The sequence below is a fragment of the Stenella coeruleoalba genome (genome assembly GCF_951394435.1).
Source record: "Stenella coeruleoalba genome assembly, chromosome: 8".
In the NCBI taxonomy this organism is placed as follows: Eukaryota; Metazoa; Chordata; class Mammalia; order Artiodactyla; family Delphinidae; genus Stenella; species Stenella coeruleoalba.
Window position 1 is genome coordinate 87,593,453 of NC_137154.1, and position 23,522 is coordinate 87,616,974.

Sequence of the window (23,522 nt, forward strand, 5' to 3'; positions counted from 1 at the left end):
TCCATTACTTCTATGCGGAGTCCTCCAACTAATGCATCTGCCTAATAGTGACAATGGTGTCCTTAGCAGACAGATGTGCTAGTTCCCGAAGGACATGGCCTCTGTCAGGAGCTGTGCACCCCTGGTGACAGCTGTGCTCAGGCCCCTGCAGATCTGATGTTTCTCCAGCAAAAAAATAAAAATTGAAATGAAACCTAATGGTCCTTCTTGCTGAGGCTCTAGAACCCCCAGGAAGGATGGTGCTTGGGGAGGCGGTCCTGGCTTCACATAAGCATGGTCCATGGAGGCTTAAGACACTAAAGAAGCACATGTGGCCACACTCAACCAGGTCTCAGTCATCCCTGGGCCTCAGTGGGTCTTGGCCTGCACATAGCCCCAAAGAGGGTCTGGACATGGAAAGATACAGTCAGACATATCCCATCATCCTGTTGACCAAAGCTCAGCTCTCCTTGCAAGCATCCTCAAGGAGAGCAGCAAAACCACCTATTAAAGCCATATTTTCTTAAATTTATTCCCCTTCTTAATAACCAAGTAATCTAAAGAAAACCATTCCTCAGCCCTCCTGCTCGCCCCTCCCCCCCACATCCACACTCCATGCCCCCAACCCTCCTTTGTCCCTCTGACTCGGCCCCTACACACTCTGATGTTCCCTTTCCGCCCCCCCAACCCTCCACCCACCACCTCGCTGAGCCCCAGGCCTTGAGACCCTGCTGTCAAGACTGTAAATCTGGCCAAAGCTGAGAACAGCAAACAAAGGAGCAACTGTGGGAACTGACAGCTCAAGGCCTCTGGCATTGGTTCTGCCCTTGGAGATGCTGGCAGGGCTGGTCTTCTCACAGGGCACCCCATCCATCTCAAAATGACAGAGCACAGGGCATCACTGCCTGAAGACGGCTCAGCAGGGCTGCTGCTCCCACGAAGCAGTGGGCATTGGAGAGAGGGGCCTTCTCCAGGAAGGAAACGTGGCAGAAATGAAAACCCTGGGCCACAGATTAGGCAACACTTGGCATCAAATATTATCTTTAAAATCCCTATAATTCCCTCCCAAAGGAAACAGAAATGGAAAAAGAAATAAGAAAGGGAGAGTAAGAAAGAGAGGAAGGGAGGAAGGGAGGAAGGGAGGGAGGGAGGGAGGAAGGAAGTCTGGTTTACAATTCTAGTTTGGGGTAGAAACTGTAGTTTGTAATTATGAAACTCCAAACAGATATGAACCTGAGGCTCAATCCCAGGCTCGTTTTCAAATCCCAGTTTCAGGGGACAGGATGCTCAGGTGGGAGCCAGCCCTAAAAGCCTTCCACGGAAAGCGTGTGGTTGAGCGCATAGGTATCGCTATCCTCTTCCTCCAAAAGCAGCTTGTCGATGGTCAGGGAACTGATGGCTCTCCTGGGGTCTTCCACGTCCTGAAGGACTGGCTCCGGGATAGAGATAGGGAGCTGGACAAACTGGGGCCCCGGCAGGGCTGGGGCTGGAGGCTGGTACTGTAGGGTGGAGGTGGGCAGCGTGGACAGGGGCTGAGGCCACGGGAAATAGGTGAGAGGTGCCTGGTGCTCTGGGCCCTCCAGCTGGGGTCCCACTGTGGGTGTGGCAGCACTTCTCGTCTGTGATGGGGGAGACACTGGTTGGTTAGCAGCCCTGGGGTATATCCACTGCCCACCCTGGTCCCCACGGGGATCTCTGTTTCCCTCACCTCAGCCCTTTCCTGCCGTCTCACTCCAGAGGTCTCCGTCTCTCCCTGCTCAAGGTCTTCCCCAAGGGAGAAGCCAGACAAACTTCCGCATCCCTTACCCTGTCACTCACTAGCTATATGTCCTTGCTCATGCTACTTCCCCATCTGAAGCGTCTGTAAATAGATTACACAGAGGACTGACATCATAGAGCTGAGTGAATTAGAGATACTTTTCCAGATTTCACTGAATATAAAATGCATCCTGATTTCAGAGTTATTAAAATATGTGTGAGGAGGGGGGAGGTGTGCATCTTAAAATCAGTGAAAACACAGCATGTTAAACAACAAGCCCATCACACGGCATAGCAGCTATATCCCAAAGCGGCCACTGCTGTGCCCAGACACAGAGACTGTCCAGGCTCCACACAGCAGCTTTGGCATTTTAAGGACCCCTTGGACTCAGCTCCACTAGCCTTCCACTACCTCACCCTCTGCTGCCTCTTAGCTGGGCCCTCTGTGGCCAACCCAGGGACCTCCAAAGGTCAGGGCCGTTCTCCCAGGTCCTCTGTAAACATCCTTCACCTGCACAGCAGCCACCCTACGAATCCCAGCTCAAGCCTGCAAAGCCAGGGTCTGGATTCTTACTATCTTCCACTGCTGAGGAAGCAGTGGGGGAGGAAGGTCTTTGCATGGAAAGATGTGTGTGTGAGAGGCCAAAACCTCCCCCTACCACACTCCCTTCTCTGTCATAGCTCCTCCAGTTGCCACTGTGTCTTGGGAGCAAACTATTGGAGTCACTCAGGGAAGAGCTTATTTTAATCTCCTGGGACCATGTTGCAATGCAGATTCTGGTACAGGAGGTCTGGTCAGGCCTGAATACTGCATGTCTAATTGGATCCCAGCTGACACCAGTGCAGCTAGTCCAGGGACCACAGTTTGAGTAGCAAGGCTTTAGGATGTTTTTCTATAGAATGATAGAGCTGGAAAGGGTCTCAGAGGACTTCCAGCCTCCCAGCAAAGCCTTGTTATTTCTAGTATTTCAAAACTCCAAACAGATATCCTACAGTTTTGAGTCATAAACCTGCGCAGGTCAACTGCGACTGCAGGTTTCCTGGCTCAGGGATAGAATTATATCAAACTGTCATCATAACAGGTCTTATCTCCCACCGATCTGGAGTACTGATTGGCAGCTCTAACCAGCTTTGATGAGTTAATTTACAAAATGGCAAAACAAATAAATTATTTCTTAATAAATATAGTTTGGTTGTTACACAGAACCTTTCAAAGCAAGAGGTGAGATTGATGAAAGGATAAATAATGAAAGGAATGCTCGGTCCTGAAATGGTTGGGAAACCATTGTGTCTACCACTCCCCACCCTCACCCCAGGCCTCTGATATGGAAATGAGCTGCCTGGGAGAGGTGTTGAATTAACTCCTTCCCATCCACCGTCATTCAGGCCCCACAGCTGGTTTGCTGAGTAACCAGGTGGGCATGGAGTGGGAGAGCTCCTGCAGCCTGTGCCTGGACGGTGCTTGAGGGGCAGGAGCATCAGGGTGACACCGGACCTTGAGGTAAACAGAGAGGATTTGGGGAACCAAAGCAAGTTCCATCATCAAGGGTGGTTCTGCAGTGACTCATGAGGCCCCTGTTCTACCTCCCGCAGTTTTCCTTGGACTGGAGCTGGATGTAGCTGTAACCACAGGTCTTTTCTCCTCTGAACACTTGGAGAATTCCCATTCCTTTGGTCAAACAGGCATCATTCACATAAAACTGTTTCTCTTCCTTCCTCCATTCCTGGGGGAGCAAGCACCTCCTTTCCTATCTGGCACTTGAAGACGGCCCTTGGTTAGTGTTGTTGGCCAACTGGGCAACGATCATAATAACTAGCATCTATCGGGTGCTTTCTGTATGCTAGGAGCTATGCTGAGCCTAGGAAGCGTTCTAAGCCCTCTACGTGCATCATGTCATTGATCCTGACATCAACCCATTTTACGGATGAGGACACTGAGACTCAGAGCATTAAGTCACCAAGCTCAGGATCACATAGCTAGTGAGTGAAGGGGCAGAGATTTGAACCCAGGCAATCTGACACTAGAGGTGGAACTCAAAAAATTACCCTGCAGCTGGGTCTGACTCCATCAAAAGTACAGTTTTCTGAAAAATTGTGTCACCTGTTGATCAGCCTAAAAATGTTCTAGCAAATCCCATTATTGGGTGAATGATCACCTCCTAAATAATCTGAGTAGGAAGGAGAGGCTGGCTCTGGCAAGAGACCCCACACAAGTATCACCATTCAATAAAAATTTAGACTCATCACCGAGACTCACTGCCTATGGGGCAGCAGGGGAGACTTAGGACAGAGAGGCTGGAGGACGTGCCAACCCCGAGGACCACAAAGCATGGCAAAGGAGGCCATAAGCCTTTTCTATGAAAGATATTTGAAGTCACTGGGAATGAAAGTAGGCCTCCCTGGAGGATGGGGTGGGCTTAGATGATGGGATTATCCTGGGAATCAACAGCAAGGAAGGTCAGGGGTCTGGAAGTCAGCCCTGGTTCTAAAAGGGTGCCCTCAGCATGGGTGGGTATAGAAAGGCCTTTGTGTGACGTACCGTGACATTGGTGATGAGCGGCTGGGAGGCGTAGGTCAGCACCGAGGAGGGTCCCACAACCGTGTAGCTGGGGCACACGGGCTGCACATACATGTCAGCTGAGTAGGGGCAGCTGACAGCCTCATGGGACACATACTCAGTATAGGGTGCCCATGGGGCCAGGGGCTGGAGGGTGGCCGGGGCGGGCTGGGAGAGCCAGCCGGCACACAGGGCCCCCTCCTCCGTCACTGTGGAAGCAGAGACCTCCATGTCAAGGCAGGAAGGACCTGTGGGAAGGAGGAAGTTACAGAGCTGCAGGTGTCTCCCAGATGCGGGTCCGGGAGGAGGCCAGGGCTGTGGGGAGCTCTTACCTACTGTGGTGTAGGTCGCCAGGGGCTGATGGGGCAGCACCACCTAGAGGGGAGAAGGGAGACCGGGATCAGGGTTCAGCCATCTCCCGCTGGCCCTCTGCAGGGAGCTCGCCCAGAGGGCCCCAGGGCAGGAGGGTATCGGGTGGGGCGCAAGAACCTCCCTTGTTAGAACTAAGCCTCATGTCCCAACCATCACCACCTATACTTTCGAGGGATCGGTGTTCCCGTTTAGCAAGAAGGCTGTGCACTGAGGGAACTGGCTTCATCAACGTCCCAGGGGGAGCCCTCAACTCACACCAGGACATGTGAGACACTTGCTGTTCAGTGGACCAAGCCAGCCGCCCCATATTCCTCATCCCACTTCAAGGCACTTCTACCTGGGCCCATTCTCTGGCAGCCACACCAGGGCAAGGTGCAGCCTCCGTGCCCTCGAGGAGTAGCCCGTGGAGCAAGACATACACTGCCACCTGACCACCCCCAGCCCCCTACACACACACACACACACACACACACACACACACACACACACACACACACACTCTGGCCACAGCGGCCCCCTCACCGCGGTCGGTGCCACCGGTGGCCCACTGCTGGCGTGGCCACGTTTCCTCCGCAGCAGCTCCTTCACTGGCTCCTTCACCCGCACGCCCTGGTACGGCCGGGGTGGGGCCGGGGCTTGCTCTGGAGCTGTGGCTGTGAAGAAAGCATCACTGGTACTCGGTCTCCCTTCTCAGACAGGCCCCACCCCAATGTGCCCCCTCTCCTCGAGGGTCTGCCTGCTCACCAAAGTTGTGCCTGAACGTGCAGGACCACACGAGACTTCCTAGGGTATTCCTCCCAGTATTATCACTCCTCCTGCCCCAACACTTCTGCGGCTCCCCTGCACCCAGAGGATTAAGGCCCGAGCACCACTGGGTGATCTCAACCCATTTTCCCAACTTCTTTGTACACTAACCACTATGAAAAGCCTGACTCCAGCCAGAAGGTCCACCTAGACTCCTCTCCACCCGCCTTGAAGGTCTCCCCTCCTCTTCTCTACTTGCAGTTTCCCGTGGTGAGGATTCCCTCTCACTTTTCTCGACCTCTGGATTCTTCCTGACCCAAGACTACTACTGCAAGCCTCCTAGCTGACCACAGAGCCCACAGAATTTGCTTCATCCTACAACCTCTTCAACACTTCCAGACAGATTAGTATTCATCACAGGGGGCAGCAGAGGATGGCATAAGAGCAGGGACTCTGAGTCAGATGCCTCAAAACCTGCCCCTGCCACTTTCTAGCTGTGTGATCCTGGGCGAGTTACTAAACCTCTCTGTGCCTCTTAACCTGCAGTTTCTTATCAAAGGAGTGTCGTAAGGAGTCACTGACATAGCAAATGGGAAGCATAATACATGCTAAGTATAAAATCAGGTACAGAGTAAGCATTCAATAAATTTGTAGTCTGCTATGTAATAATTAGTCATCCTTTTTGGGGTAAATTTCTTATGCCCCTAGCTAGGTTATAAACTTCTCAAGGTGAAATATTCTACCTTATTTCTCTATATCATCCCAAGTAGCATGTCCATAATAAGCTCAGTAAGTTATTTGTTGATTAATTGGTTGGATGATTATTCAAAATGTGCTGCCGCTCACCTTCCCTTCACCTCTCCTGGAACTTTAGAATGGGCTGCAGTGAATGCTTCCCAGGTTCTCTGTGTCTCCCAGGACAAATACCCAATGGTGATCCATGTGCCCTGGGGCCAGAGAGTATCCAGCCTTGCCTCTGAGAGAGGGTTCCCTCTGCCTTTGCCATCAATGCCAGGAAACCAAAGCACCATGAGCTGGAACACAGGGCTCTCCCTGGCAGGAGAAGAAGTCCAAAGCAGCCATGGCTGGGCAGTGACAATCTACCCTCCCAGACGGCCCACAGCCGGAGGCCTTGGGCCCTTGGAGGGCAGGCCTGGGTCAGCCAAGAAAGGCAAGTAGCACTGGGCCTTACGACTCACATGGGAGTCCATTATCATCCACTGATAAGGGCCCAGGGACCTGGGCTCTGAATCAAAAGCCCGGAAGCCTGGGTATCTATTAAAGCCGGATCCGCAGTGCTGCCCTAACTAAACTTTGCTCAGTAAATACCCACCTGATAAGACCCCAAGCCTGACCAGCACCAGACCTCCAACCATGCTCCAGGCACACACATGGCCTGGCCTGGAAGCCCAGGCAGAGAAGCAGGGGGAAGAGAGAAGCGTTGTCCAAGAGCCCCAGAAACACGTGAGAGTCAGAGAACCCCAGACTCAGATGCATTTATGGGGGCTTCCTAACCTGGCCAAGTAGCAGGAGCGACCAGGGAGTGATGCAAAATACAGATACCCAGGCCCTGCTCCTGGAGTGTCTGATTCCAGGGGTCTGATGTGGACTTACGATCTATATTTATAAAAATCCCTCAGGTGATTCTGAAGCTCTGCTGGGATTAGGACCACTGCTAATGCATCCCTGATCTCCCTCTAACATCCCAAGAGGAGATTAAACATCCTCTTTCTAACTTGCCCTGTCATAACAAGGGATCTCTACTGGTATTCATTCATTCTTTCAAATATCGATGGGCACTAGGTATACAGCACTAAGCAAGATAGATGTGGCCACTGCCCACACGCATCTTGCAGTCTAGTGGGACAGGCAAGCAATAAAACAGTTACAACTTGTGAAATTCAGGCTGAAGCAGGAGTGTACAGCAGAGAGAGCCAGACAGGTACCTGCACCCTGGGGCCACCTGTGCACCATCATCTTTGTTTAAACAGCAGTGACAATGGACTTAAGAGCTCAAGATACCTGGGGTGTCAGTTTCTGGTGGAAAGGTCTCAGTTGATTTATTTTACATCTCTAAGCCTCAGTTTTTTCATCTGTAAAATAGGGATAATAGTTCCTGTCTCACACGGTTCTTGTGAGGATTAACTGAAATAACACACGGGAAGCTCCCAAAGCCATGTCCGGCAGGCGGTCGATGTTCAACACACGTTATTTTCCTTCCCCTTCCTCCACCCATGTTTACCTTCCTCTGGAGAGTGCAAATGTCGGAAAGCTCTTCCTCCTACTGGACCTGCCTCATGGTGACAAGCACCATTTTTCCTGGCATTACCTTCTAATGAAACTCACAATTCATAATCCATTTACAGCTTTCTCATCTACAGAGTGAGGATCATAGTGGTATATACCCGGTAGGATAATTTGAGAATTACATGTAAATGCTTAGAATAGAGCTTACACTGAGGAAGCACTGAAAAGATGTGAGCTAATATCATCATTAGTATTAGTAGTAGTATCCCTTCCCAGCATCTGAAGACAGACCCCCACGTCCCCTGTAGAGTCTGAGCGAACATTCCATTCCTTCAGCTATTTCTTAACGACATGTTTTGAATCCCTCTAACCTTCCTTCTGGCTGCTTCACTCCTCCACAAGTTCATTTGCCACTTCCCCTTATGATGGGTGATGCCCAGGGGTGACCAGAGACACCAGGTATGGCCTGACATGGCAGAGAACAAGGGCCCCTGCCCTCCTGCACTCTGTTCACTCATTCTCAGGGTCACCCACAACTACACCAGCTTTTGTTCACACCCGTATCACTCAACCTACACTTGTCTCCGGTTGGGTTTCCAGCTATTCTTAGGCATAAAGTGCAGCCTGAGGCCTTGTGCATTTGGGAGAAACTCAAGGGACAGGGTTATTTGGGGGTCTGAGCATGGTGATCACACTCTTAACTCAGTTGGGGGACAAGAAAGGCCCCATCACACATGCACACATCTCAGACCAGATCAAAGACAGGTATACGGCTCATGCCCCTCTGAGTTGCATGTACACTTCTGGGGAAGGGCCCAGAGGATTTCCAATCCCACTGCCCCCTGGGAAGTGGACACATGGACCACTTGGCTGCAAAGGGGACAGCTGGGCACTTCCAGCTTCTTGGCAAGTGAGAGCTTCCTGCCTCCTGTTGTTTTTGAATCAACGAACAAAGAGGGCTTGGGGAGGTGCTGTGAGCAGAGGTCATCACCCTCTGATGTCTGGACTCCCTTGGAACCCACAGTGTCAACAGGTGTGCCCTGGCACAACCACCATATGGAGAACAGTTTCAAAGTCCCCACCTCTTCCTACTGCAGTCATGAAACTCCTACAGCTCCCAAGGACCTCCCGACTGCCCACCCAGGAGTCCCCAGCCAGCTGCCAAGGAATCCTGTGACTGCTGCCAGGTGAGTAGGCAAGAGTGAGGGCACTTCTGATAGTGTCTTTGCAAAGTGCCCATGAAATATCAAAATCTGAAGCCTCAAGACAATTTCCACAGGACCCCAACGGCCAAGTGTACTTGCAAGGTGAAAACGCAGTTGGTGCCTTTCACACCACCTTTGTGAAGCAGCGATAAACATTTCTAATTCCACAGTAAACGCTGGACTCCCTACTGCTGCTAGCATGAGAAATGAGCCCACAAATTCAAATTTGGAAAAGGAAAAGAAGCTTGTCCCGCAGTCATGATTGCTTTGCCTTGGGTCTTCTGGATCCCTGAATAAAAAAACTAAACTAAAATATGTAAAAGAAAAATTTAAGATTATTAAAATAATTTCTTCAAATAATAATACTAAATAAAAGAAGAGCCAAGGAAAATAAAACAGGAGATCAAAATAGTAATACACAAGCAGAGAAAGATGAAAGTCCAATTTCCCAAAGTACAGTTGACCAGAGATTTTCATAGCACCGGTCAGATTGCAGCTCCATGCAGCACGCTTTCAAAACCTGAAGCTTTCTCACAATTTATCCTGTGGTTCGAAGGCCCTTTAAGTCCCCTGTGGGCATCCAAGTGTCCAGCACTGAGAAAAATCTTTCCACCTAAACACAAGCCTCTTGACCCTCATTGGGAATCTCCTTTTTCAGTCTGAGAAGTTCAGCCATATTACCTTTCCACCACGGCAAGTCTGTCACCAATGTTGTTTGGGGAAAAAAACAACACTCATTTACAGAAAAACCTATGAATTTGGCCCCAGTGAGGGCTTCCCTTTTCCAAAATGAGCAACGAAAAAATCTGAAGGTATAAAAAGTCAGCAGAGGCTATTTCAGTTCCCCCTGCCGCATACCCGGACATGCTTCACATCACAAAAATAAGAGTCCTGCAGCTGCTGTTCCACTGGAAAGCACAGACCATGACAGATTCAAGCCCAAGGGTCACCTGAGACAGCACTCTGGCTGCATGTGGGTCCCGCGCTTGCTTTGCACCAAGCTTCGGGAACATAGGATTCTACAGATTTAAATAAACATGGCCCTCGGTCCTTTGATAAGGTATAATTAACATCACCAAGGAAATATGCAAAACTGCCAGCACTTGTTTATTTAATGACCCCATGCAAACCATGTTCACACCACAGTGAGAAAGCTAGGCTAAGCAGGTAGGTCCTAGTGGAGCCAACACCCAGGCATCTCCTCAGGGCAGCTTTAAGAGAGCCCTCTTCAGGCAGGCGGTACCTAGAACAGCCTCCAATATATTCTTGAAAGAATACTCTTCTCCCAGCCATTGTCCTGTTACAGATTTCCCATGAGCCACCAGGCCCAGGCAGTGAGCTGGACACCAGGCAGGATTGCTGCTCTAAAGTTTAGAATCTAAGGTGGGATCCATGCTAAGCCTACATTTCCATCACCAGGGAACCAGGAAGAGGAACCCAGCCCACCCATCCTGACAGTCTAGCTCGTTGAAAGCGCTTCCCATTTACAACTGTCTAGTTGAAACTTGAGGATGCAGCCACACGAGGCCATTTTGAAAGACAAAGCTTTCCTAGCCCAGAAGGACACATAACACATTATGGATCAGTCCAAATAACCACAGTACATATGATTCACTTTTGCTGCTGAACCTTCAGTAGTATTTTAAAAAATAAAAAAGACCCACTAAGGAGAAATACAATAATATTCTTGTTACTTACAGCAAAACAAAAAACAAATAATTGAACAATAGGAATTCAAGCCTAGGGCTAACAAACTTGTCCTAGCTTCTAACTGAAAACAAAGTCACAAAAGTTGCTGACACTTTTCACTTTAATGTAAACAAGCTTGCTTGTGTTCTTGACCTAAGACAGAAGAGGGCTCCCAGGAAAGTTTAGCTCCTTTCAGCTGAAGGATTATTCATATCCTTAATTGAAACACTACTGCAAGTGTTCTTGGTGAAGGTCTGAGTCAAAGTCTTAAAATTTGTTCTTTGCATTCATGGACAATGGCTGATTTTTTTCCAAACAGGAAGAAAGAACTTGGGCTTTGGCCAAAGATTGGACTTGACATGCTACAGAAAGGCTTTCCCACCCAATTTACACTAGATTGTAGTTTACCTTTTTTTAATGTAGACCAACAAAGAAATCCCATCTACATGTAAATTTAGGTTTTCTATTCACTAATGTTTGAACAGAGGAGGACCCTGCAGCCAGGAAATATTGAAGTGTCACTCACGTATTCTAGCAATCTGCATAACAGGGAAGAGGAGAAAAAGATAGACGGACAAAAAGGGTGGCTTTAAAGGTATACAGAAGATATGGGAAAGTGGAACCTCAACTGAATTAGGATTTGATGTTGCTTGAAGGCTACTGGTCAGCCAATCAAGAGTAAGTCTTGACAACTTCATGTGTAGAGTAGGATGTCTCCATCAGGAGATCTCAAAGATGGCGGCTGAGCCCATGTTCTCTGGTCTGGTCACAGAAAGGAAGGGAACAGTAGGCATTCCCCTCCCTGTGTCCCCATTCTAAGAGGCATATCCCCATCAGCCCAAACAGAGTTCACTGATCAACCATAGGCAGGTTGCTGGGAAAGCTAAACGAGGGCCACAGTCACTTAGGACTTCCCCAGACCTGGCCAGGCCAAAAGTTTTGGATGTCCCACCCCATGACCTTGGGTAGACTCAGCCACAAGGCCTCTAGTGGCAGAGCTTTCAGATTTTTCCCTCACAGGCACTGCTGCTAAGGCGTCCCTCCCCCAGAGCCCTCAGCACCCCTCAAACCACACATCCATCCTCCCTCCAACCCTCCCACAGAACAAGAGGAGTACAGAAGGCTCTGGATACTGCTCCCTACTCCCAGAGACAGTGTCAGTGTGAGACCTCTTTTCTGTGGAGACACAGGTATTTTGAATGCATGGCTGCCAAAGGTCTGTGTGATTCCTGGTCATGATCTTAACTCCCAGGAACTCAGAAATCACCACACTCACCTTTGCAAGATGTTCTGTGGCTCACAGAGAATTTGACACAAATGATTTCACATGAAGACTCACCACAACTTCTGAAATAGGCAGGGGAGGTCTTCTTCTTACCCTCCTTTTCACTGATGAGGAAAGTGATGCCCAGAGATTTTAAGTGATTTGCCCGAGGACTGTGCTTGTAAACAGCAGGGTCATCAACTAAACCCAGGACCTCTGATTCCAAGTGCAGTCCGCTTCTGCCTCACATCCTGCCTCCTCTCTGCCCCGGCAAATCCCATTTATTTCTCTGGGGGACACTGGAGGTGGGCCACTGAATGGTCCCCTGCTCAGTTCTAACCCTCTTCCCTCCACGCTGGGGGTCTGGGCTCGCACCACCCTGATCCAATCTCCCTTGACTGCCAATTCCCGCAAGAGAGGGCGTCTCCCAGCCGAGGAGGGAGAGAGAAGTCCATGAGAAGCTTACCAGCAGTCTGCTCACATGAGGAGTGGCGAGAACTGAGAGACCCACACAATTCCCCGCAAAGTTTTATTTTTGGTATTTTTCGACTGAAATGACAGCGGATAGGTCCACCTGAGAAACCAGCTGCATCTGCCCGCCTTTTACAGAAACTGGGGTCACCAGAGCAGAAAGAGCTCCCGTCTCAGATACCATGTCCCAGGGTGGGGTCAACAGTAGGAGAGCCCTGGCAGTGCATTCTGTGAACAGAGCGGAGGAAACCATGCCCCTGCCATCATGGAGCTTACTATCTAGTCTAGTAGGGAATATAGATTTAATCAAATAATTGCACAAGCAAACCTAGAATTACAAACAGTGACAGAGCTGCATCTGCCTCGTAATTGCATTGTTATAATAATAATTATTATTTGATTGAATAATAATAACCTAATTAGGTTTTTAATAAAAACCTAAATTTACATGTATATGGGATTTCTTTGTTGGCCTACATTAAAAAAAGTAAACTGCAATCTAGTGTAAATTGGGTGGGAAAGACTTTCTGTAGCATGTCAAGTCCAAGCCTCACTTGATTCAGTTGGGCTTGAATGAGCAGCCAGCCAGGGGCCCCAGCCTCCTGGGGCTGTATAAAGAGAAGAGTGCATGAGGCTCGACTGTTCTGTCTCCAGTGCAAGGAGATGGCTCTGGGGTCAGGCTCAGCCCACACCATGAATGGAAGCCTTGCCCAAGATGTAACAAAGGAGCCCCAGATGTTCAGGACCCTTCCTCAGCCTAGGGACCCTGGATAAACCCCGAAGACGTTTCACTTATCCTATCTTGGCTGATTAGCTCACTAGGGGAAGACGAGTCCTAGGAATTCAGATTCCAAGATGGAAAGCAGCTGGCTTCAGAAGTTCTAGGCTGTCTCAGATCTAACTTTCTGAGATTCATAATTGCAGGGGCTTTTGAATCAGGCTACAATTACTCTCAGTGAAGTCAGAGACCACCTCCTTCTAATGGTGCATTTATTTTAATTAGGAAGGGAAGAAGCATCTAATGCAACCCTAAAATCCTTGGCATTGAAAAGTGGTGTGGCATTGTTTGGAACCGAAGCAGATCTAGTTTGGAAAGCCTGCTACAGAGCTTATCACTATGTGACCCTTGGCAAATAATTTAACTTGTGTGTGCCTCAGTTTCTCCATTTGTTAAATGAGAATAATGATCTCCATCTCATGGGGTTATCATGAGGATTGTATGAAATTAACCAAACACCTAGCATGTAATAGGTTTTCAAGAGATGGCTTTTTCTCCTTGTTCTCAGCCAAAAATCTGTGGTTTATCACTCATCAGAGAAGTAGCCTTGGTACAGTGACCCTAACTTGCCCTCATCCTGCTGCATCCTGATACTGAATGTCTCTATCCTCAATATACCCAGGGCCTTCTTCCTCCAGCAAAGCCTGTCTGCCTTCCTTGTATTCCTGGAAGTCATCCCTCAGGTGCTTGGGCCTATGTCCCCAGCAGCAGGATGGCCCTGTTTAGGAGACAGGGAGGCCAATGATGCTGCAGAGACACTGGTCAAAGACCTCACATGCAAACAGAGCAAGCCTGGAGAGGAGACATCAAAATCCTGGCACTGACCTGTCGTAAAGATACCATGAGCTGAGCAGAAGGACTGTTTTCTTCCAAAGCCACCAGAGGATTAGGTTTGTGGCAGATCTGACTTTTTAAAGGACAACTCTAGGAAGGAGTTCCTAGGAGATTTTTGAGTGGCAGACAGAGTAAGATGTAGCCCCTCAAGGAACCTGTATGTATCTCCAAAAGGACAGGGACGCAGCCATGACTGAGGCCATAGTCATGGATACATCTTCAAGGGACTAGAAACCTAGAAGCACATATCACATACGGGATGCAAACATGGCAGTGGAGGAGGGAGGGCTCTTCAGTGGTCAGAGAGGGAAGTTTTACCAGCTATAGAGCAAGACAGGCTTCTGGCTGACATATTGGGTATTGCCTCAGCTTTACCTAGAGCAACAGGGATCAAAATGGGGGAAGAAGGGACCTACACTGAGAGCACAAGACCACATCAGGGAGTGAACCAACCCAGGGCTCCCACCCAAATTCTATGGAAAGGCAGCACCAGAATGAGGAGATGGAGCAGAGGAGGCAGATACATCTACCCTCTTTAGACTGAGATACAAAGTCTAAATCTAATTGCCAGTATGATCTAGAACAGGAAAAACCTGTGGTTAGGAACTGAGGACATTCAGTTGTTTGTTCCTTGATTTAAGCAATATCTAGTTTAGGATTTCCAAGACCAAAGACTCTTATAAAATAAATAAAATTTTCCTGAGACCCTCAGGTAGGGAACACTTCCTTGGAGGAAGGACTCTTCAGACCCAGCATCAGCTATATATTTGGGGTCAGACCCAACTGCCCAAGACTCAAGGCTCATGGTGGCCTGGGTACAGCCTACATAAGTGAAGGCAGCCCTATAATTGATTCATGATGTGAGATGTAACTGCCAGTCAAAAGGAGCTTTTTTGTTAAGTCTGGGGTTTACTAAACAATGGCCTTATGATGTGGGGGAAATCCCTTGTGAAGGACACTGAAGAAGTTAGAACAGCAAGCCTGGGAAAGACGTCACTAGGTCAATCTTTGAGGAATGTACCTCTTTCCGTATTCACAAGATACCTATGTAGACTGAAAACACGACTTTCACAGTCTCAAAGCTTCATGGAAACGAATACAACATGCTTCACAGTGACTCACTTTTCTCTAGGAGTGAGGTCCTTACCCTGGAAGTATTTAAACCAAGGATCTGTGACCAGGTATCAGAGTTCTTGCTAAGGAGCAGAGGACTGGTCCAGGTCAGGATTGTCAGGCTGTAATCAAAAACTCTGGAATAGAGTAAAGGTGCCTATAAAGGGAATTTTTTGCCAAGAAAGGGAAGGAAGCGGGGGAGTCTGGGGGTGAATGAGCAATCAGAGCTCCAAGAGCCTCCCAAAAGTGCTCCATTTTTACTTTTGTATCAGAGGTCTGCAGTAGATTTGGTTTGAATAAAGGGGGTGGTGACAAAAATGTTTTAGACACCAGCCGAGATAGATAGAGTTGGATTTTCTTCCCAATGATAATATTTTACATCCTAAGATGCTCTTCCTTCCCCAGAATCTAAGCAAGAAGGCTGATTACCATTTATTCTTGAGGATCCACATCTGAAGCCATATATATGCTCCATGACACCTTCTCTGATTCCATTTTCCTCTCCCTCCTGCTGAAGGGATTTACTTCATTCGTTGATTTCCCTAGCTGGAAATAATTCCATTATTGGATGGATGCATGCTTGCATGGGATGATAAATGGATGGTTGATTTTCCTTCTATACCTTTTCTTTCCTAAATCGGTGCTGCTTTCATCCAGCATTAAAACTTGTTTCTATCTTCAACTCTCTGGCCTCCCTTTTTCCTTTCTTTTCTGTCTTCCCAGCATTTCTCAGTCCTGGAAGGTTATAGCAATCTTTGTACTCCTCTTCCAATTAAATTTATGATTCTTTCTAGAGAATTAAAAAGTAATTCATCTTTCTTAAGTGTGGTCAAATCCTTTTTGGTCCCAACACCTGGTCTGAGTATGACTCTGGTTTGTAATTCTTTGGCTACCTGCTCTTCCCAGAAAGTGATACTAATGAAACCATTACTGAGAAAAGGAGGCAGCACATTGTTGTTTCAGTTTTCAGTATCATTTGTTCTATTTCTTGCATACTTCAAGCTAGATTACAACACCTCAAGTCCTATCTTGTGAATTTAAAAAACAAACACAAGTTTGCCAGTCAATACAAGCCATCCACCATCCCACCTTATGAGGCTGGTAGGAAATTGTGGTCCAAGTTCCAAGTTTGGTCACAGTATGGCCAGCTTAACCATCCATGTAAGCCCTGATCACTAACCCCACCATGAGTTACAAGACTGGAAATATGCATCCTGCTATTTCACAAGAAAGGCAGAACTCAGAGGCCATACAAATTGTAATCTAGGCTTAGCTGCATAAACTTTGTCCTCAGAGGTAGAGTGAGTGAGAATAGGAACATAATAATAGTAACTAATAGCTATTGAGTGTTGACTTAATGCCAAGCACAGTAGTAAACACTTACCACAACCCTATGAAGAACTGCATTCCCCCTTGTACATACAAGGAAATGGCAGCAAAGTGAGGCAAAGCCGGCTTCATATAACCACTGAGGCATAAATCTAGGATTCAAACTCAGATCTGCCTGCCCCAGAGGCTGAGCTTTAAACCGCTGAAGGGAGAGAAAGAGCAGAGCTGTCACTCTCTAATTCAAAATAATCCCCTCTACCTTGCTTTCCACACCTCACTTACACACACACACACACACACACACACACACACACACACACACACGTGAAGGGAGAGCCTGAGTCTTCTTCCAAACCCTAGACAGTTCAGAATGAAGGAAGTGCCGAGAAGCCTTGGCTTCCAGCACAGGCTGCCACACAGGGCTCCCAAGAAAACAGGCAGGCTATGTTATTTTGGGGCGATTCTAGGTCCTTCCCTCCCCTTTGAACCCTCCATTTCAGCTAAAGTATCTGCAAAGAGCCCAGTGAAGGAGGTATAGCAGGAAAGCAAAAACTTCATTTCCTTCAATAAGCAAGCTGAAACACATGCATCAAAAATGTTTCCAAAGTATGAACAGACATCTGCCAGCTGGTGCACTTCATTTTGTCACTGGTCCTTTATCTAACATGGAAGGCCTGTGCTTCTACCAAGAGCATCCTCCTAAGCCCTGTGAGTGAGACGGGCACCATGGTAGAGAGACAGGACAGCTTAGCAAGACAGCACTCAGGGTGAGTTACTAACCTCATCTTTAAGCTTCAGTTTTCTCATCTATGAAATAGAGCTTAAAACAGAATCTACCTCATGGAATTTTATGAGGATTAAATGAGATAATACATTCAAAGTGTGGCAAAGACTGGCGGTTGCCACACCCAGCATCTGCCCTCTCCTTCCTTACTGTCAACCCCGACATTTTGGAAGGTTGGCAATGTGCCCAGCTAAACAATTACACTATTCTCCCTTGCAGATGGGAGTGGCCATTCGATGTCAGCAGAAGTTGTGTGTTGGTGGGGAGATGCCATGATAGAGAAGCATGATATTTTTGCCTTTCCCTTTTCTTCTTCTTCATTGTCTGAAACACAGATGTGACGGTTGGAGCTACAGTGCAACTATGAAGCAAACTTGAGGACAAAGGCCACATGCTAAGGACCTCAGACCAGAAAGACAGAAGTAGCCTGAGACACTGTTGGCACTTAGAGCCTCCATACAGCCCCTGCAGACTACTATGGACTTTTTTGTGTGAGAGAAACTATACCACTGTCTTATTTATTTAAATCCATGTATTTTCTGGTCTCTTCAATAACCACCAAATGCAATCCACACTGATCCAGCAGAACATCTGGTATACTGCATGGCACCAGGGAAGCACTCAACTGAAATTTATCCCTATGAAAAGGATTGAACATGTTCTGCTCATAGTGGTGCAATGTCCAAAAGTATATTATAAGCCATCAATTTCAGACTCCAGGTCAACAGTTCTCAGCTCTACTGCCCATTAGAATCACCTGGGATGCATTTGAAAATATGTATTTATTTTTTATAAGCACTCGTGAAGACTCAGCAACTCGAGATGGAAAAGGATTTCAGTCAAGTCCAGGCTCCTTGTCCTCAGCCAGGAAAACAGAAGTCCCATTTTACAGCTGGAGCACTTGAGACCCACAGTGGTTAGGTGGCTTGCCTGAGGCCCCACACCTAATTACCCAGAGTCTGGAAAGTAGAATCCATGTTTCCTCCCTGCAAGAGTAATGCTTTATCTTAGCATCACACAAGCAGGACAAGAGGGTTTCAGAGGAAGCCTCTCCATCCCAGGCAGCCCCACTCTATCAAGCAGTTTCTCTACAAAAATGAGAAAGCCACAATGTTACTGAGTATTTCATAAAGCTGAAAAATATGTTAATGATCATAACCAATTAGCCAACCTTGGTTTCTTTGGCTCAAAGTGAGAAATTGGTGGACATCTTCATTTAGTGGGAAATGAGCCACTTTAGAAAGAAGTTAAAAGGACAAAAACCTAATATCTTTACTTTGTAATGAGAAAGTTTAAAAGCAAAAATTTACAGCACTTCTAAGTAAATTAAATGTCCAGATATTTAGCTAATAAGTGTGGACAGCCCTGGTCATTTTTTGTTCCTCACAACAGAACAGATTTGCAGCTTTGAATCAGAAGAGAGCTTTCAAAACCTCTGACTCATAAACTTTTGGGCTGTAGAGGGGGACATGGTTGGTTTTTCATTTAGTTAATATAGGGAGAAGAAGTAAAGTGTCCACCTTGAAACTCATCAGCTCTTTTACCGATTAATCTGTGCGCTTAGTAGATGTGTGTCACTTATTTCACCTCCCCCTGTGCACGTAAATTCGTGAATATCTTTTGCATCCTAATTGTCCTAATCAACAAGAACCACTGCATCAATAGATAAACTTAGTAAGAAGTAAAGGTGTTTATTAGGCTTATTAAGTAAGCAAAGGTTATAACACAGACTAGAAATATTAGAAGCATTCCACAGACCGAAATTACTTCTTATTGTAAGTTCATCTGAATTTATGCAGGAGATAGAGTTCCAAAAATTATATGTATATTACAAGTTTTTCTTATCTTTAACTGAACTTTTAACTGTCCTCAAAAAGTTGGCTATTTAGTGGAAGCTTGGAGAAAGTATAGAGTTCTATGTCAATGAGAATTTTGAGACCTTAATTTATCTATTTGGTGAATCTCTGCTCCGTTCAAGTTGTCTGAGAGTAAACATTCATGCCATAATAATTTGATAAGTATTTCCTGTTCTTAAGATGCCTCCTTGAGCACTACAGCAAAGAAACACCAAGACCAAGTCTATGGGGCATCAAGACAAACAAGTCAATTCAAAGAAAATCAGTCAAGCAGGCCTTCTGTTCTCATGTAGATCTTTCTCTAACATAAATAACAATAAAAAACAGTTGTTCAATTCATTCATTTTCTAACAAGTGGTGTTGAGTTTATTATACACAGTTCCACTGCTTTTAAGGAAGAAGTCAACCAAGTCAAATTTCGGCATCGTGCAAATCATGTAATCAGTTGACTGCAAGCTTTGTCTCCCTTTGGTACTGGCATTGTGCAAGTCCATGATACCCAGTGACTTAGGGAAATAAACATCCTAAGTACTACCCAAATCATCTTAAACCAGAGGTTGGCAAACCTTGTCTGTAAAAGGCCAGATAGTAATATTGCTTGCAGGCCATATGTTCTCTGTGGCACCTACTCAACTCTTCCATTGTAGCAGAAGCAGCCCTAGACAATATGTAAATGAATAGACATGGCCATGTCCCAATCAATTTTTATTTATGAAAACAGGCGGTGGGACTGATTTGGCACTCAGGCCATAGTGATTTTCCAAGGGTCTCTGATTTAGACCCTTGGAAAACTGTATGTAAGGTCCTATTGTTCAAAAATATTTTGATGTGCCTTTTTAACTATGCTAATCAAAGTGTGGGAAATGATTAGAAAGGATTTGGCATAGCCCTAATCACTCGAGATGGGCCCACAAAAGGTGTCCCAGGAGGGAAGGTGCTCTCTTACCACTGTCATTAATTCTCAGGAGACATGATGACACTTTCCCCATTCTCTACTTTAGTTCTGACAAAAACCTTGTAAGGCAGGCATTAGAACCCCCATTTTCCAGATTTGTAAGAATGTGAAAAGGTTAAATAATTAAGCTGCAGAGCCAACTTTCAAACCCAGGCCTGTCTCACTCCATCGTGCCTGCTATTTCTACGGCACCGTTACTAGTTGGCCTTAACAAGGGCTTCTTGCTGGGGTGGATGTCAGTTCTTCACATCTACGCGGCACCTGCTGGACCAAGTGCAGAACCGCAGCGGGGCGGGGAGGGGTGGTGGCAGTGGGTGGATCTGCAGGGAGCATGACTTCTTTGTCCAACTGGCCGGTCAAGCAAATCTCCAATTCATGGTTGTGACTTGAAGATTTCTACCTCTGTGTGCTCCCAGTTCTGAGCTGATCTGAATCAAAGCCCACGTTCACATTTAGTCCACAAACAGGGGTCACGGGCCAGGTAGGGAGGAGGCAACATCTACAAAGTGAATGTTTTCTTAACCCTTTCCAGAACCCCATAGTACAGTCATTTCAGCTCAGGCCTCAAGGGTGTTTTCTGAAAAAAGAAAGTGCCTTTTCAGCGCTCTTGGTGCCTGATTTCAAATTCTGACCTTCCATCAGGTGATTCTAAGTGGGCTGACAATGCTGCCCTGTTTTTAGTGGTTTTCCCACAGGGTTTAGTCACCCACGTGCCCTCAGTGCCTTAGACAGGGCCTCACTTAGGGTAAGGGGGTGGGCCCAGTACCCAGGGCCTTTCCTAATTTCCTTTAAGATGCCAAAGAGCAATTAAAAAGAATTTTGATTATGTGCATCTGAACAGGTAGAATCGTTCACCCCAGTTTTTCCACTGATGAATTTACAACGTGGTCTCCCTGAGGATGGAGTTTGCTGCACCTGACTGACCTCCAGGGAGTGAGCAGGAAGCGTGCCTCTAGCATCCCCTTTAAAAAACAATTGTTAATCTCTTAGGTGGAGCTAAAGAAGAAAAAATGCAGTGTGTAACAAAGAGGGGGAAATATGGCAGCTCATGAGTGCAAGGAAGCAACCCATATCTCAGGCACTGAAGCAGAACCAGAGCAATCAACATCATCTCGGTGGCATCTCACCTTACTAAGGGTATCTCTGTGGAATGGGTATCATTTTTACCCCATTTTACATATAAGAAACCTGAGGATTAAAAAAAGAAGAAAGTGACTTTCTCTGCATAGGTAGGAATAAAGGCAGAAGTCCCTCCAGGGGCTTACATAAAATCCACAGATCGGGCTCTAAGTGTCGGGGTCCGGGCATATGGACACTCAGCAGCTCCCAGTAGGGACATTAATGCCCACCTACCACCATTAATGCACTCCCACAGGGCCGGCTGCCTTTGCCCCCGCAGGGGAGGGTCTTGCTCTATCCTGCTCCTGGGAGCGGTGGCCACCACCCATACTAGAATATCCCTAGTTACCTTGGAAGGATTCCATAACTCTCAAATGCAAATTAGAATTCACTTCTTTCATTGAAGAAAAAAACTGCATCTTGCCAACATCGAACAATGATGAGACTTCACAATCTGAGAAATTTTGAAATCATTCCTTCACATTACACATTAACAAGCTCAGTTGCAAAGAATTTACACAAGAAATAAAGGAAACAATGAACTGCTGATAAGTGACTGTAAGTTATGACTTAATCAATGATGGTATATTTTCAGAACTGTAAGGTCTCCATTAGAATATCTTTTGTGAAATAAATAAACACTCCCTAATGTATCTTTCTCTGTAAATCTAGTTTCTCTTATATTAAGTTTGTTTGAGGTAGGGTGTACCTGAATTCATTAAAGGGCATTTTAAAGACCTAAGCACCTTTAAAAAGACAGAGAAATTTTTTGGTACTACTTCTTTCTTGAGGAAGTACAGAACTGAGCCCCAGGAAGGTTCAACTCTCATGAGGCCATTGAGTTGACTTTGTTTTTCTGAGAAAGGAATGTTGTTGATAATCTCTGTGTGATTTCAATTATTAATAACACGAGTCTCTGTTCAGTCCCACATATGGAAAATAAAGTTCACAGATGTTCCATCCAACTCCAGGGATAAACATTAAGGTTAGAGGTAAACCCGCGCCCCATTGCGCGGGGACACACGAGCCTTGCCACAAGAGGGGAAGAAGAATGACAGGAGAAAGACAGCAAGGCAGGTGAGGACAGGCTTGACAAGCCAAGTTTCCACATCGTCCCGATGCAGTCACAGAGACACATCGTGCCTTTGTCAGAAAGCTCAGTAACTCAGAGAGAAACAGGCCCACGGAACTGAACCACAGGGTAGAGTAGCTGTTTATAAAAGTAAAGACACTCTGGTAAAGAGCTCCACGCTTTCCCCCCTAAATTGTGTTTTGTGAATCATCAGCTGCCCTTTCTTCACCACAGTGATTCATGCAGGCAGCGGAGACAGGATGAGCTGTCCCACCTTGGAACACTAGTTCGTTCCCCTCCAGCCTGGAAAATCAGCATCACCTCTGACAGGTTGGTTTCTCCACCCCGCTCCATCTTGCCTACCTCGCCCCTGCTGCTCCCCTGGCTGGGGACCGGGACCCCACTGCCGGTCCCCCCCCCCCGCCCGCACCCCGCACCTCCCCGGCTCCCGGATGCCTGGCGAAGCCCAGGCCCTCCCTCGCTGACTCGGCTCCGACAGCCACAGCCAAACCACTTACGTTTTTGCCAGAGCATGGCCTGCGACAGGATGTTGCCTTTTCTCTTTGAAGTAGACAGTTTGGCTTCTTTAATGTGAGACCCGGGTGTGCTTGCCTCCAGTGGAGCCACCGCCTGCTCAAGGCTGTTTCCTCGGCTTTTAAAGGCCTGAGTTCCCGCGGCGGGGGCACAGCGTCATCACATCCTCCCACCCCGGGCGCCGCCGCCGCCCCTCTTCTCCAGCGGGGCGCCCGTCACCCCCCTGCGCGCGCTCACGGGTCCACCGGCGGCCCACCCCTCCATGCGCCATGCTCGCGGCCAGCCGGCTGGATCTGTACAACCAGCCGGCCCAGGAGGCCGTGAGCCGCGGGACGCAACCCCACGGGGTGCCAGGGTGCGCGGGGCGTGGGCAAGTGTGCGTGAGTGTGAACTCCGTGAGCGTGTGTGTCCAGTCGTGCCCCCCTCCGCGCTGCGATGGGCCCTAAGACCCCCTGGAAAACTCTGGGTTTTCTGTGGCACCCATTCAGGACTCTCCACCACCGGGGTGTCGGCAGCGCTCAGTCCGCCCTGGGCCCTGCTCGACGGGAAATGCGATTCCCAGGGGACACTGGTTCTCAACACAGGAGGAAACACCTGTAGACTTTTCAAGCTTCACTAAACAACCTCCTTGTTCTTTTAATATTGCTTTTCTGTGCATTCCATTTTGAACCAGGTTAGCGCTTCCCCTTGCCCCCCAGCTACGACCAAAATGGCCAGGCCTAATCATGCTTAAATAGGGGGAACACCGGTTCTGATGGTCCACATGCCCACGGAGAAAGAGGCCAGCTCCCTCAGCGCAGAAAGAAGACTCCCAGGCTCTTTAACTGGAGCTGGATACTCGAAGAGAACTTGCAGACGTTAT

The 23,522-nt window shown here is 47.5% G+C and overlaps 1 protein-coding gene across 1 annotated transcript; it reads right to left on the bottom strand.

The window, feature by feature from the left end:
• Positions 1-1,129: 1,129 nt before the first annotated feature.
• On the bottom strand, positions 1,130-23,016 carry POU2AF1 (POU class 2 homeobox associating factor 1). The gene is given in 6 exon segments (XM_079929895.1): positions 1,130-1,598; positions 4,277-4,542; positions 4,627-4,669; positions 5,189-5,319; positions 22,645-22,805; positions 22,807-23,016. Coding segments are annotated over 6 exon segments (1,041 nt in total). The 5' UTR covers positions 22,932-23,016; the 3' UTR covers positions 1,130-1,283.
• Positions 23,017-23,522: the final 506 nt, after the last annotated feature.